The sequence below is a fragment of the Dendropsophus ebraccatus genome, chromosome 1 (genome assembly GCF_027789765.1).
Source record: "Dendropsophus ebraccatus isolate aDenEbr1 chromosome 1, aDenEbr1.pat, whole genome shotgun sequence".
Taxonomy (NCBI): domain Eukaryota; kingdom Metazoa; phylum Chordata; class Amphibia; order Anura; family Hylidae; genus Dendropsophus; species Dendropsophus ebraccatus.
This window is the reverse complement of record NC_091454.1, coordinates 139,474,095-139,490,750: the sequence shown is the minus strand read 5'-3', so window position 1 is coordinate 139,490,750 and position 16,656 is coordinate 139,474,095. Positions and strand designations below refer to the sequence as shown.

Genomic DNA, 16,656 nt, shown 5'->3' with positions numbered 1-16,656 from the left:
AAGAATATTACAGGGGGGGGGGTATAGTCATCCCTAATCCAGGACCGAGCCAGGATCAATGGACAGACGAGAGATAGATCAGAAAGATATATATATATATATATATATATATATATATATATATATATATATTAGATAGATAGATAGATAGATAGATAGATAGATAGATAGGAGATAGATAGATAGATAGATAGATAGATAGATAGATAGATATGAGATAGATAGATAGATAGATAGATAGATAGATAGATAGATAGGAGATAGATAGATAGATAGATAGATAGATAGATAGATAGATAGATAGATGATAGATAGATAGATGATAGATAGATAGATAGATAGGAGATAGATAGATAGATAGATATGAGATAGATAGATAGATAGATAGGAGATAGATAGATAGATAGATAATAGATAGATAGATAGATAGATAGGAGATAGATAGATATGAGATAGATAGATAGATAGATAGATAGATAGATAGATAGATAGATAGGAGATAGATAGATAGATAGGAGATAGATAGATAGATAGATAGATAGATAGGAGATAGATAGATAGATAGATAGATAGATAGATAGATAGATAGATAGATGATATATAGATGATAGGAGATAGACAGATGATATATAGATGATAGGAGATAGATAGATGATATATAGATGATAGGAGATAGATAGATGATAGATAGATGATAGACAGATGATAGATAGGAGGTCTGTGCAGACCTGAGTGTCTGGCTATAGGGATGGCGGGCACACCAGGTGTATACACGCTGCCTGCAGCTCGCACATCTCCCGCACACATGCAGACGCACAGCCATGCAGGCAGCGTGTGCAGACCATCCGGTGCGGTGACAGCCGCACACACATCCATGCACACACACACCCATGCACACACACACAGACACCCCGTATACCGGGCAGGCTTCCGCCTCTTACCGTTTGCTGCAGGTCCGGGATGCCGATCCTGATGATCACCGCGTTCCCCGATGTCTCTTCCATCCGCCGGCCGGGTGGGTCTCTGTCTGGGCCAGGGGGGTCTCTGCCTCTCGCGGTGCCGGGCTCTCTGTCTCTGCCCAGTGGCTCCGCCGAGGAGTCTCTGCTGGGATCCCTGCCGTCACTTGTCGGGGAGTTGCTGCTCGGGGTGTCTCCGGCAGGGTGGCTGCTGTCTGGAATCGGGGTGTCTCTGTCTCCGGCCAGGGGATCAATGTCAATGGAGGAGCGGAAGGTTGGCGTGCCGGCGGCTCGGTGCTCTCCGTTCTCGGTGTCCCCGGGCTCTTCCCCGCTGTCTGAGTCTGGGGAGTCTCTGAAGATGTTGGGGTGTCTGTGCCTGGTGCTGGGGCTTCTCCCTCTCTGGGGGGACTGTCCCACTGGCTCCGGGCTCTTCGGGTCTCCCCCAGGAGAGGAGCGGGGGGTACGGGGAGCCCCGAGATCCCTCGGGGGCCCCTTGGGGGGGCTGGGTGAGGGGGGTCCGGTCCGCTCCGGGAGCTCAGGAACCGGAGACACAACATGAGCAGGAGAGGGGGAGGAGCGGAGAGACTGCATCTAATAGAGAGAGGGGGAGAGAGGGGGGTGAGAGAGAGCACAGACTGCATGCAATACAGGGGGAGAGCGGCGGAGTGGGGGGCTGCATGAGGGCCGGAGGGGGAGAAGACATGGAGGCGGCATACTATCAGGGGGACACTGCGACAAGTCACACGGGGAAACGCAGCACGGACAGTGCAACTATCTCCAGTGAGGGTGGGGGGAGGTCTGCACCTCCTGCAGGGAGAACCGCATGGAACACGGAGGGGAGCTGTGTGTGACTGGCATCCACCTCACAGACTGCAACAGCAAGGCAGTGTGATACTGAGGAGATACCGCATCGTGTACACAGCGGGAGAGACTGCTGGGCCGGGGCCCAATGGACCTGTGTGTTATATAGAGGGAGGGGTACATATATATATATAATGGGAGACATAGACTGCTGTACCAGGCTAGACATACCTGTGGGGTATATAGAAGGGGGGGGATACAGAGAACTGTATGTATGTATGTGTATATATATATATATATCTGATAGGAGACATACACTGCTGTACCAGGGCTGGACATACCTGTATGGTATATAGAGAAGGGGGGGGGATACAGAGAACTGTATATACATGATGGGAGACATACGCTGCTGTACCATGGCTGGACATACCTGTGGGGTATATAGAGGGGGGGGATACAGAGAACTGTATAAATATGGTGGGAGACATAGAAGAGAACTGTATATATAGGATGGTAGACATAGAAGACAACAGTGTATATATATGATGGGAGACATAGAAGAGAACTGTAGATATGATGGGAGACATAGAAGAGAACTGTATATATGATGGGAGACATAGAAGAGAACTGTATATATGATGAGAGACATAGACTGCGTGCCAGGGCTCAACATACCTGTATGTTATATACGGGGGAGATGTATATATATAATGGGAGACATGCACTGGTAAAGCTTGATGGGAGACATATACTGCTGTACTTATACCTGGAGTGAACATACCTCTGTGTAATTTGGAGGGGGGGGGGGGGCGTACAGAGAACTGCATATGTGATATATGATGGGAGACATAGACTGCTGGACCAGGGCTGGACCATACCTGTGTAGTATTGTGGTATATATAGAGGGGGAGGGGGGGATACAGAGAACTGTATATGTAATGAGATAGGTAGGCTGCTATGAGTTATATGATGGAGGGGGGGCATTAGATACAGAGAATTGCATATATATGATATGGGAGACATAGACTTCTGTGCCCCTAGCTGAACGTACCTGTGTGTTATATAGCAAGGGGAAATACAGAAAACTGTATATATAATGGGATACATAGGCTGCTGTACAAGGGTTGGACCATACCTTTGTGTTATATAGAAGGTGGGCGGAGGATACTGATAATTTGTATATATGATGGGAGACATAGACTGCTGTACCAGGGCTGAATGTGCTTGTGTGTTATAAAGAGGGTGGGGGTGTAGATATAGAGAACTGTATATATGATGGGAGAGGTACGTTGTACCAGGGCTAAACATAACTGTGTGTTGTATGGGGGTGTGTACATATAGAGAACTATATATATGATGGGAGACATACACTGCTGTACCATGGCTGAACATACCTGTGTGTTATATAGAGGAGAGGGATACAGAGAACTGTATTTATGTGATGGGAGATGTACCCTGTACCAGGGCTGGACATACGTGTGTTTGTTATAGTGTGTTATAAAGGGTGGGGGGGCAGAGAACTGTATATATAATAGAAAGCATAGACTATAGGACCAGGGCTGAGCATATCTGTAAGTGTATGTAATATAGAGAACTGAAAATTTGCTAGGAGTCTACGATATCATGGCTGAGTGTACCTGCATCACGTGTATGTAATATAAGGGGAGGGGTATGTATAGAGAACTATATTACAGTGTGGTACCTTGGCTGGGGCTTGCATCAGGGTACGGGACTGTGGAGGTAACCCCTTTATAGCTTTAACCCCTCTCTCTCCGGACAGAGAGTGCTGCTATACTGTGCCCACATCTGCCCTGCTCATTCCTTCATACTCCCTGCAGTCTCTGTCAGCCATTGTGTGTCCCATCCTCTCCATTCCTGCTATAATGTGCCTGCATTCACACTCAGCTATACACACTGGTGCTAAAAAGTGCCTGCACTTACTCTCAGCCATTCACACTGCTGTATATAAAGTTTCTGACTCTGTCCTCCTGCACAGCTCTGTGATTCTCACTTCCTGATTGGTCCATGCTGAGCACACACCCCTTCCCCTATGCCAGTGTTTCTCAACTCCAGTCCTCAAGATCCACCAACAGGTCATGTTTTGCGGATATCTCATACAACGAACAGCTGTGGCAGTTACTGGTGCACTGACTATAATTATATCACCTGTGAAATCCTCAAAACATCACCTGTTGGTGGGTCCTGAGGACTGGAGTTGAGAAACACTGCCCTATGCTCATATGACAGCACAGACCTCTGTCAGCAGCCCTGCTTCTCTCTTCTAGCTACTGCATTATGGGGATCTGCAGTTCCATCCTGTATCTACCAACTGTTGCTGTTTTTTCAGGTTTATGCAGTTACTATACATTATACTCCACATACTGATTGCTATACTGTACAGTAACTTATAGTATCACATATTCAGTTTTTTCTCATTGTTTCATCTTTTCTACATGTATTCAGAATTTAAAAAAAAAAAAAAAAAACTTTATTTTTGGGGAACCAATTGTCTGCATATCAATGATTTCTAGATAGATAGATAGATAGATACATAGATAGATACAAATATAACTACAGCACTCCAGACTTAGTGACAAAGAACAGTGATATTTTTTCCATAAGGAAACACACGAAACAGCAGTAGCGATGTTTCAGTCCTCTATTTGGACCTTTCTCAAGCTGGGGAAAGGTCCAAACAGAAAGACTGAAACGTCGCTACTGCTGTTTCGCTATCATTGTTCTTTGCCACTAAGTCTGGAGCTGCAGTTATATTTGTATCTATCTTCGTAGACACCCGAGGATCGGGGTGGAACTGCTGGCACCCAGCACACACCACTAAATTAAGTGCTGCGTATATATATATATATATATATATATATATATATATATTTGATAGGAGACATAGGAAAGGGCCAACCATACCTAAATGTGTATGTAATATAGAGAGGTATATGTTAAGACATATAGGCCCAGATTTATAAACCTGTCTGAAGCCAAAAATGTCTGATTTTACCCACAATATCCAATCAGAGCTCATGTTTCATTTTACCAAGCTCACTAAGGGCTCGTTCACACAGAGCAAAAGCAGCTGAATTTCTGCGCTGAATCAGCGCTGAAATTTCAGCCGTTAAAATAGGTGCAGAGCTAATTTCCATTGTGTTGAATAGAAATTCTGCTCTGCAGTTCACACAGTGGAATTTCCGCACTGAACTAATCTGCTTTCCGCCAGAAGAATGAACATGTTCATTCTTCCGCTAGCGGAAGCCTATACAAACCAATAGGGCTCTGATTTTCTGTTTCAGCGCGGAATACGCGCGTATTCAGCGCGGAATACGCGCGTATTCAGCGCGGAATACAAGCGTAATACAAGGGGAAATTACGCGCTGAATCAGCGCGGAAATGGGGAAAAAAGGGGGGGAGGAGGATTCTAGTATATATTCTGGTATAGTCTAGTTTACTCGCCAAATACTCGCTGAATTTCAGCGCTGAATGCATGCGGATTCAGCGCGGATTCCTCGAGTATTCCGCGCTGAATTTGTCAAGAGCTGATTACGAGCTGAACACTTTCCTAGCGGAATACGCAGGGATTCTGCTTACATTCTGCTTATATTCTGCTCGGAATTCAGCGTCAGTTGATTTCAGGCGGAAATATTTCCTCGCGTAATCCGCCCCTTTTGCTCTGTGTGGGCGTAGCCTAAGAAAGTAAAGCTAATGTATAATTGGTCGTTATAGGAAAACTAGCCAGTGTTTTCCCTCAGACAGACTTATAAGTCTGGGCCCATATGTTAGTTTGGTACAAAAAAAAAAGCCAGAGTGTATAGGTATAGGATATCCTGTATAGGTATAGGATGCAGAGGGAGGATACAGCCCAGGAACCACCTGGAAAACATGGATACAGCTATGGCATGGATACAGCCCCGGGCAGTATCTTCCCTCTGCATGGAGACCATAGCCTGAGATCAGCGCAGATCAGTTCTGCATCATACCAAGCAAAACAAATCTGATTTGCTCATCTCTACTAGTGGCTACTGTTGCCACAGTTGTGAGCGTGTACTGTTTTTCTGTGGGATTCCCACAAATAAATAGTGTAGGCTTAATTACGGACTACATTCGGCTTGCACCACTGAATTTTTTGCTGGATAGGTGTGAACCAACTGCAAACCGATACAGTGTGATAGTATTAATGAACACTTATGGGTTTGAGAAATTGATAGTTGAAGGATCCACTAGTTGATTTATTTCCTGTTTTATTCTAGTGCTCAATCTGATCTCCTTAAAGGGGTACTCCGGCGAAAATCTTTTTCTTTCAAATCAACCGGTTTAAGAAAGTTATATAGATTTGTAATTTACTTCTATTTAAAAATCCCTAGTCTTCAAGCGTAACTGTCATTTCAGGGTCATTTTTTTAAAAACATTAAATATCAACAGTTCAAGCGATTTTAAGAAACTCTGTAATAGGTTTTATAAACCAAAAGAGTTACCTTCTGGACTGAAAAAGCAATCTGCCAGCCTCCCCCCTCACTTCAGAAGCAGCAGGATTTCTGTGTCCATTATGTGGCTATGGAGAGGGGAGGGGCTGTTAGGAGTGACTGAGCACGGAGCAGTCCTGCAAAGCACAACACCCTGCAATTTTCTCTCAGTAAGTTCATAGATAAGCACTGACCTTTCTGACCCCAGAATCCTGCGGTTTAGGTGCCCAGAGAGTCTACAAACAGCTGATCTTCATGTCACCTCTTCCTGCTCTCTCATCTCCCTCGGCCCCTCCCCCCTCCATAAGGATAGAATGGAGAGAACAGAACCCGTCTTCACTGGCTTCTCTGTAATGAAGACGTGTTTGCCTGATAATGCACAGATAAGAAGTCAGGGGGGGGAGGCTGGGAGATTGCTTCTTGAGTACAGGAGGAGGCTTTTTTGGCTGATGAGACCTATTACAGAGTTTCTTAAAATCGCTTATACTACTGATTTCTGCAATAAAAAAAAAAAATGACAGTTACGCTTTCAGCTGCAGTATGTCCCGCAGGAAGTGGTTTATTCTTTTCAGTCTGACACAGTGCTCTCTGCTGACATCTTTCTGCCAGACAGGAACTGTCTAGAGCAGTAGCAAATCCCCCTAAAAAACTTAACTGCTCTGGACAGTTCCTTAGAAAAAAAGAAGAGGGACAGAGCTCCATGGCGAGGATCAACTAGACAGGAGTGAGGAGCATGATGCAAGGCAACCCTCACCTAATTGAGTTGTGCTAACAAGGAGGCACAACACTCGTAAGCACATATACAGCGGACCACAGCCACTCCCGATCTCCACCAGGGAATAATAGAAGAAAACAGCCTCCAACCACCCAACACGGGTCATAGGGTGCAGGTCCAACACAGAAGGTGTATATCCGAATAAGAAATGTTTTACTTTTAAAAAGTCAATGACTCTTAAAAAAAGAACCGATACGGTTCTGAAACGCGTTGGGTCTTTTTAACAATAAAACATTTCTTATTCGGATATACACCTTCTGTGTTGGACCTGCGCCCTATGACCCGTGTTGGATGGTTGGAGGCTGTTTTCTGGACAGTTCCTGACATGGACAGAGGTGGCAGCAGACAATGGATTGTTCAGTTGTAAATAAAGCAGGAACCTGAGCACTCTCCCCATTAAGAAATGATTGGTGACAGTTTTTGGTCTTTGTGGTCATTAGTGTATCAGGCGCTGATACTAATGTCAGTGGTATATAAGAAACTGAGGGGGGGGGGGGGGGGGGTTATAAAAAAAAAACTGCAAAAACCTGTGGAGCAGATGCCGTGGGTCCTGTTTACATGGCAAAATATTCATCTTAGCTATCCTAAGGATATCAGTCACTGATAGATGAGGTTCAGACACCTGATTTGAAGACAAATCACTGTAGTGCGGGCGCTAGATAGCTGAATGGTGCTGGTGCTAGGTATCCTTTGGATAGCTCAGCAATCCACTTTGCCCGGAAACCCACTTTAACCCCTTAAGGACAGAGCCTGAAATGGCCTTAATGACAGAGACAAATTTTATGAATATCACCAGTGTCACTTTAGTCATTAATACCTTCGGGATGCTTTTACCTATCCGGCTGATTCTGAGATTGTTTTCTCGTGACATATTGTACTTTACATTTCTGGTAAATTGGAGTCGATACTCATAACAAATCTTTATGAAAAAAAAACAAATAATGTGAAAAAATGTGAAAAAATGCATTTTTCCAACTTTGAAACTTTTTTGCGTATACAGAAAGTGGTTATACCACATAAATTATATATTAAATAGCATTAGCAACATGTCTACTTTATGTTGGCGGCATTTATTAAACTATCTTTCATTTTTTTTAGACGATAGGAAGCTTAAAACATTAGCAGCAAATTTCCAAATTTTCAGTAAAATTTCAAAATCAGATATTTTTAGGGACCTGTTCAGGTTTAAAGTGTATTTGAGGGGCCTGTATGTTAGAAAGCCCCACAAAGCACCCCATTTCAGAAACTGCACCCCCCAAACTCTGCAAAAGCACATCCAGAAAGTGTTTTAACCCTTTAGGGGAGTCACAGAAATAAAAGCGAAGTGTGTAAGGAATTTGAAAATTTTAATTTTCTGTGCAGAGATTTTATTGTAATCCAATATTTTTCATAATTATAAACCTATTACCAGAGAAATGCACCCCAATAATTATTGCCCCGTTTCTGCAGTTTATAGAAATACCCCATATGTGACCCTATTGCGCTATTTGACGCAACCACAAGCCTCAGATATAAGGGAGCGCCTAGTGAATTTCAACGCCTCCGTTATATTTGGTCATTTTTGACTGTACCACTTCAGGTTGGCAGAGGCTCTGGGGTGTCAAAACCTAAAAAAACACCCCTAAAGGGACACCATTTAGAAAACTACACCCCTCAAGGAATGTAACAAGGGGTGCGGTGAGCATCTGGACCCCACAGGTGCTTCACAGATTTTCCGAACAATATGGCGTGAAAAAAGAAAAATTTATTTTTTACACTAAAACGTTGTTCTAGCCTTCAATTTTTCATTTTCTTAAAGGGATAAGAGGCAAAAAAAGACAAAAAATGTGTAGCGCAGTTTCTCCCGAGTACAGAAATACCCCACATGTGGCGATAAAGTGCCAAGGGGGCGCAGGACGAGCCTCCAAAGGGAAGGAGCGCCAATTGGCTTTTGGAAGCTGAATTTCACTGAAAAGGATTTCAAGGGCCATGTCGCATTTACAGAGCCCTCGTGCTGCCAAGACACTGGAAACCCCCCACAAGTGATTCCATTCTGGAAACTACACCCCTCAAGGAATCTAACAAGGGGTGCAGTAAGCATATGGACCCCACTGGTTACGGGCACAAATGTGGAACAATGTGACGTGAAAGGGAAAAATTTCATTTTTTCACTTTCATGGCACAAATGTGCCCGTCATCAAGGGGTTCATATCCTCACTGCACCCCTTGTTAGATTCCTTGAGGGGTGCAGTTTCCAGAATGGGGTCACTTGTGGGGGGTTTCCACTGTCCTGGCAGCACGAGGGCTCTGTAAATGCGACATGGCGTTCATCATCCATTCTAGCCAAATCCAACCTCCAAAATCCAAATGGCGCTCCTTCCCTTCGGAGGCTTGCCCTGCGCCCACATGACGCTTTATGTCTACATGTGGGGTATTTACGGACTCGGGGGAAATTGCTCTACATATATTGTGTGTTTTTTTCTCTTTTAACCCCTTGTGAAAATTATAAATTCAAGGCTAAACCAACATTATAGTGTAAAAAATTTAATATTTCATTTTCACGCCACATTGTTCCACATTTGTGCCCGTCACCAGTGGGGTCCATATGCTCACTACACCCCTTGTTACATTCCTTGAGGGGTGTAGTTTCCATAATGGGGTCACTTGTGGGGGGTTTCAACTGTCTTGGCAACACAGAGGCCTTTTGAATGCAACATGGCCCCTCAAAATCCATTCCATCCAAATCCAGCCTTCAAAAACGAAATGGCGCTCCTTCCCTTCGGAGGCTTGCCCTGCGCCCACATGGCGCTTTATGTCCACATGTGGGGTATTTACGGACTCGGGGGAAATTGCGCTACACATTTTGTTTTTTTTCTCCTCTTTTAACCCCTTGTGAAAATGATATATTCAAGGCTAAACCAACATTATAGTGTAAAAAATGTAATATTTCATTTTCACGCCACATTGTTCCACATTTGTGTCCGTCACCAGTGGGGTCCATATGCTCACTACACCCCTTGTTACATTCCTTGAGGGGTGCAGTTTCCATAATGGGGTCACTTGTGGGGGGTTTCAACTGTCTTGGCAACACAGGGGCCTTTTGAATGCAACATGGCCCCTCGAAATCCATTCCATCCAAATCCAGCCTTCAAAAACCAAATGGCGCTTCTTCCCTTCGGAGGCTCACCCTGCACCCGCATGGCGCTTTATGTCCACATGTGGGGTATTTCCGTACTCAGGGGAAATTGCTCTACACATTAAATGTTTTTTTTTATCTTTTAACCCCTTGTGAAAATGAAAAAACATGACAAGATTAATAATTTAGAGTAAAAATTTTACAAAAATTACACTAAATGTTGGTCTAGCCTTGATTTTTTTCCATTTCCACAAGGGGTTAAAAAAGAAAATGAACACAAAACGTGTAGGGTAGTGTCCCCTGAGTACGAAAATACCCCACATGTGGGCATAATGTGCCATATGGGCACAGGGCAAGTCACCAAAGGGACAGAGCGCCATTTAGAGGCTGGAATGGAGGATGGAGGCCATGTCGCAATTACAAAGCTCCTGTGCTGCCAGGACAGTAGAAACCCCCGACAAGTGACCCTATTCTGGAAACTACACCCCATAAGGAATCTAACAAGGGGTGCAGTGAGCATATGGACCCCACTGGTGACGGGCACTTACGTAGAACATGTGCCGAGAAAATAAAAAATACAATTTTTTTCATTTTCACGTCCCAAATGTGGCCGTCACCAGGGGGCCATATCCCCGCTGCCCCCCTTGTTAGATTCCTTATGGGGTGTAGTTTCCAGAATGGGGTCACTTGTGGGGGGTTTCTACTGTCCTGGCCGCACAGAGGCTTTGTAATTGCATCATGGCTTCCTCTAATGGGAATGGCGGCCATACCTATTTAGCTGGGGAAAAGGGACAATTCTAATTTATTTGGGGGTATTAGGCCAATTATTAGTTTATAAGGTTGGAAATGACAGGTGTCCATCAAACTCAACCTGTGTTGATCCAGAGGAAGGCAAAAACCCCTCGTGAGGCAGACGACAGTAGCCTCATCACAGGGGAAAAATTCCTTCCTGACTCCATAATGGCGATCAGAATAATCCCCGGATCAACGTGACCCCTGAAATAGGAATAAGGGACAGAATTTAGATAATGTAGAACCCCAGTGACGTGTGGTGCACCTTGGAGCGATCCAGTATGCAGAGGCCGGGGGGATCAGGACAGGTGTCACACGGGAAAATGGCGTCCTTCCTGATCCCCCTGTTACCCCACACTCTGCACTTCTTCTGGGGTCTCCCTTTCTCCAGTGTGGGGGACGTCACCTGGAAAATGTTGTCCTGGTGCGATACGGGGTCCTTCATATCCAGAAGCGCTGGGTCCGCTCCATGGCTGCTAAATATTAGGGCGCTATTACTACTTCTGATATGTTCGGATCGTGCCGCAAGCTACAGGGCAGCGAGGGACTGGAAGAGGGGGTGCTGGTATAAAAGTTATCCCCGTACAGGTGGTAACCTTTATCCAGCAGTGGGAAGATCAGTTCCCGGACGATCTCCCCACTAACTCCGAGGATGGGGGGGGAGGGGGCATCTGGGGGCATCTGGGGGCTGGATTCGAGTGTCCCTTCCTTCATACACTCTAAGGGTACGTGCACACTGCGGAATCGCGACAGATAACCCTTCGTGCATTCCACAGCTGGCACCCACCGGCGGACTGATGCAGGCGCACGTCTCCACACGTGTCATAGACTCCATTCTATGCACGGGCGGATTCCGCTCTCCGTCCAACGTGTTCATTCTTTGGATGGACGACGGATTCCGCCCGTGCATAGAATGGAGTCTATGACACGGGTGGAGACATGCGCCCGCATCAGTCCGCCGGTGGGTGCCAGCTGCGGAATGCACGAAGGGTTATCCTTCGCCATTCCGCAGTGTGTACATACCCTAAATCTGTAAGTGTACCCTGAGGTACTGTCACAGAGTGTGTAGAATTTCACACCATGCCGTCATCTCTTATTGGGACGGTACTGGCGGAAAAGACGTGTCTGGGGGGCAGCGTACGCTACGCTACCCCCAGATACGTCACTGGATGATGAGGATGAATGGAGGAAAGAAGGATCCCCCCATTCATCCTCACTGGCTGTTTTGGTGTCGGAGGCAATAATAACGTATCCCTCTGACGCCGAAAACACCCTGGGGGCCATCTTTATACGGGGACTAGTATATGGGGTATGTAGTGGTGTAGTGTCAAACTTTATTCAATGTAGTGTGGTGTAATGTAGTGTTTTTTACGTGTTTTTTTACAGTAAGTATAAAAAAAAACCTACGCCAACAAAGGAGTTGCTGATAAATGCCGCAATGTGCGGCACTTATAAGCAGACCGTGGCAGTAGAATATAGAAAAAAAACACCCTACGCCAAAAAGGAGGAGTTGCTGATTAGCAGCGCACTTTCGTGCGATGCTGATCAACACTCAGCGGCGATAGGGTGCGGAAAATAGAAAAAAAAAAATTTGGGAAAAAAAAATAATTTTTTTTTATATTCTGAATATCCCTGTAGCTGCTGATAAGTGTATTACACATATCAGCCGCTAGGGGGCAGCAGAGCGCAAAATCCGGAAAATGACGAGGCTGGAGCCGAAAATAGCCGAAAGAAGACGACGAGGACCGCCGGAAAGACCCGAAGACCGAACGGAATGACGGAGGACGCCGCGAACCCGGAAGACGCCGATCAGGAGCCCGGGACAGGTGAGTAATGTACAAATACCTGCTCTGGACCCCTCGGCTACCTAGCTGAGGGGTCCAGGGCAGGTATTTACTATTTTGTGGGACTCTGATCGCCGTGCCACCGGCCCGATCGCCGTGAACGGCCGGCCGGCCGTTCACGGCGATCGGGCCGGTGGCACGGCGATCAACATTACTTTTTACAGTAATGGCGGTCGGTGCCGTCCTCGGACAGCACCGACCGCCATTTTTTTTCCGGGTCATCGGGTCACCGATGACCCGGAAAGGTTCCGATCGCCGCTATTGGCTGATCTGAATTGATCAGCCTATAGCAGCGATCGTAAGCACGGGGGGTGTTAACCACCCCCCGTGCCGAGAAGCTATGATGGCCTGCTATGATTTATAGCAGGCCATCTTCCCCGACCGCTGTGTGTGAACACGCAGCGATCGGGGAAACATCGGGCGTAAATTTACGCCCTGATGCGCTAAGTACCATGGCGCCAGGGCGTAAGTTTACGCCCGATGTCGTTAAGGGGTTAAGGACTATTTTGGAATACTGGCCTGTTGTTTTTTTTTTTGTTTTTTTTTTAAATATGCAAAACAAAAGTCCGTGGAGCCTCGGTTGCGAGTCTCAAAACACGGGATAGCCAGATATCTCTAGCCTGTAGTTTCCCTATTTATGTTCCAATACTCGCAACCGAGTGGGACTTAAGGGGCTACGTATCAGGGTGGTGTGGTGCTCTCCCCATCATGGAGGCACCCTGTGGCAACAGGCTAGAGATATCTGGCTATTCCTGTGTTTTGAGACTCGCAACCGAGGCTCCAAGGACTCTTGTTTTGCATATTTAAATTTTTGGGGGTATCAGTGGAGACTCTTAATTGAGTACTTCATTGTAACTTTTTTCACTGATCTCCTTGATTTCAGTGAACACTGTGTTTTGTTGTTGTTGGGTTTTTTTGCAAGACATTTTGTACTTTTATATCTTGCAGTTTTTATACTTTATTTGATGGTGCAGACAGCAAAACCAAGTAGGTGGGGACATCAGGCTCATCTCAGCTAATTAGCATAATAAGCACAAAAAGGAGCAGCTGCAATTTCCTGGCAATGGGACTGGCATCCAGGGCAGGACCGGTAGGAGGTAGTAACTATCGGGCACTCTCTTGAGGGTAGGCTGGGTTCGGCAAAACAATGTCCATTATTAAAGGGAACCTGTCACCCAGGAGAGTGGGACCTAAGCCAAAGTGATTTCCTATGGACATCAGACTCACCTCAGCTCATTAGCATAACGAGCACAGAGAGGAGCGGTGGCAATCATCAAGGTCATTTATGAGGTCCGTCTTTATTAAAAGACTGTTTGTTTGTTTGGCCCTCCTCAAGGAGACAGAGTTAGCAGTGTGCAGACTTCTAGTGGGGTATTTATCATTTGTCCCTTTTGTAGCTTGCACTTTTTCCCTTATGTCAATATACAATGCACCACATTTATCATATTGTCTTGCAATGTATGATGAATATGACACATTTTCAATGCATTTTCTTGCCTAATTTTTTTTTATGCCACCCTCTGAGTGAAATTTTATGCAACACTTGGACCATATGGACCATGTGCAAACTATGCACTTTTTTTTTCTTTTTTACAAAGGACGTGGACCTTTGTTGCACAAGGCATGTCTAAAATTCATAATAAATGTGTTGCAGTCATATATAAATGTGCAGTAGTAAATGTGCCCCACAGACATATCATGAGGCACAGTGCTTTGCTGAGTGCTTCTGCACCTTTGTTTCAGTGTTTCAGTGATCATTGAGGGCTTGAGTGCCCGATTCCCACTGATCACAATTTTTGACACATGACAATGACATGTCAAAATTTTTTGGAAATGACAATTATACTTTTTAAACAGAAGTGTAAAAATGCTGAAAACATGGGGTGTTGTAAAGGAATAGTCACAAAGGGGTGAACCCACTGGTTATGAAGTAGTTATCCTAAATAACTTTTAGGCTGTGCTCACACATGGTATTTCCGTCAGTTTTTTTTAAACCAGAATAAGGAGTGGAATTGACAGGCTAAAATTATAATGGAACGATTTGCCCAGTTTCATTGTTTTCAATCCATTCCTGGTTTTGGTTGCAAAAAAGACTGATGGAAATACTATGTGTGAACATAGCCCGATTATGTATAATAACATTATAATATTTAGAATGATGTCTAAGTTTTAGCCTAGCCTAGGCTGCAGCATTTATTACATATCTCCCTTTATGTACTATTGAGGGGGCGCTAAAAGAAACGGCACACAATAGGAACAGCATGAGGGCAGTATTAATAGATTGAAATGCAGTGATAGGATGCATTTAGTCAAAAGGCAAGAAAAAGCAAACCAAGAAAACAACCCAGTTCTAACTATTAAGTGTAGTACAATTAGATGAAAGGTCTAGATTGTGTCACTAAACAGAAAAGGGTCTGATGGCATGATCAGCGCAGCCCCTCGGAAAGAAGAAGAATGCAGATGGATATTATAGAAGACATAGAAAGAAATCTACTAATGTCTTTGTGTCCATTTTGGACACGTTTCTCAATTTTTTTGTTTGTTTAAGACTATTTGGCATACCCACCATTGTCTTTTGTGGCCTAAAAAGGGGGAGTGTTTAAGTTGTCATAGGGTTTTATTTGAAGCATTGTAAAAAGTTGTAAAATTCTTGTGCAATCTCATTTCATTCTGTGGGTGGCACAGACATCCCAAAGACAAAAATGTGCAAAAATGTGTTAAATTCTTTATACATCACATTACAGCAGTGCCGGATATACCGCATGTGTAGCCGTTTCGGCTGCACAGGGGCATTGACAGGAAGAGGGGCCCACCACTGTATTGTTAAGCCCAATCATTGTTGTGCAGGGTGAGCGGGCTGAACATCAAAAGGAACAGAAAAGAGGATCAGGACCTGGCAGCGTCTGCTCCTCTAGTCCCCAGACTAAGGGCCCTATTACGCCAACAGATTATCTGACAGATTTGTTTTAAGCCAAAGCCAGGTATGAGTTTGAAAAGAGGAGAAATCTCAGTCTTTCCTTTATTACCTGTTCTCTGTTTATAGTCTGTTCCTGGCTTTGGCTGAAAAAATCTGTCAGATAATCTGTTGGAGTAATAGGGCCCTCAGTTTACTGTAATCAATGATCAGTCAGTCTCATCCTCTATTCAGGGCCACTCAGTCAGCAAATCAGCCTCCAGCATCCTGCACACAGAGGAGAGGGATGAAGGACCTGAATCACATGACATGTAGGTCCTCAATTTTACAGTGTGGAGATATGGGCACTGTATCTGTGGGTATAGATGTATATGTCAGAGTTTGTGTGTGTTTATCTACTTTAGATAAGTCTGTAAGCTAGAGGGTGTTTGTGTGTGTGTGTGTGTATGTATCTATCGTGTGTCTGTATCAGTAGTGTCTGCAACAGTGGTGTGTGTGTGTTTGTGCATGTCAGTGGTGTCTCAAGTGATTGTCAAGTTTGCTCTCAAAAATGTTCTGCAGCAGCTTCTATTAATGCTGGGCTCCCACTACTAAAAGAGAATGCTTCCCAGTATTCCCAGTATTCCCATATATTGTATCTTGTTGTCAAATTGTTGTCTAATGATTGACAGATCTGCCTATATAGATGTGTGTACTGTATCCGTGTGATTGTGTGTGTATATGTGTGTCATTGTGTGAAAACAAGAGTTGTTCAGCGTGATCGGCATTTGTTTACCTTTACACAGGACGAAAAATCGAGCAACCTTGGAAACTGACAGTATATATATATATATATATATATATATATACACACACAGTATGTACTGTCAGTTTCCAGATTACAAGCAGTGTATACTTACCATGCACAATACTTGTGATTCGGCATCCCGCTCCCCATTCCTCCTGCCACCAGCTGTATCTTCAGGCCACCACCTCCTTTGACTGTCAATA

General features: G+C 44.7%; 1 protein-coding gene across 3 annotated transcripts in view; it reads right to left on the bottom strand.

Annotated features, from left to right (window-relative positions):
- The window catches only part of SHANK3 (SH3 and multiple ankyrin repeat domains 3), a 244,325-nt gene that overhangs the window by 163,901 nt on the left and 63,768 nt on the right, over positions 1-16,656 (bottom strand). For all 3 annotated transcript variants that reach the window (XM_069979855.1, XM_069979864.1, XM_069979872.1), the window contains exon 3: positions 942-1,547. In XM_069979855.1, the coding sequence (XP_069835956.1) occupies positions 942-1,547 (606 nt within the window). The remainder of the gene's footprint in view (positions 1-941; positions 1,548-16,656) is intronic.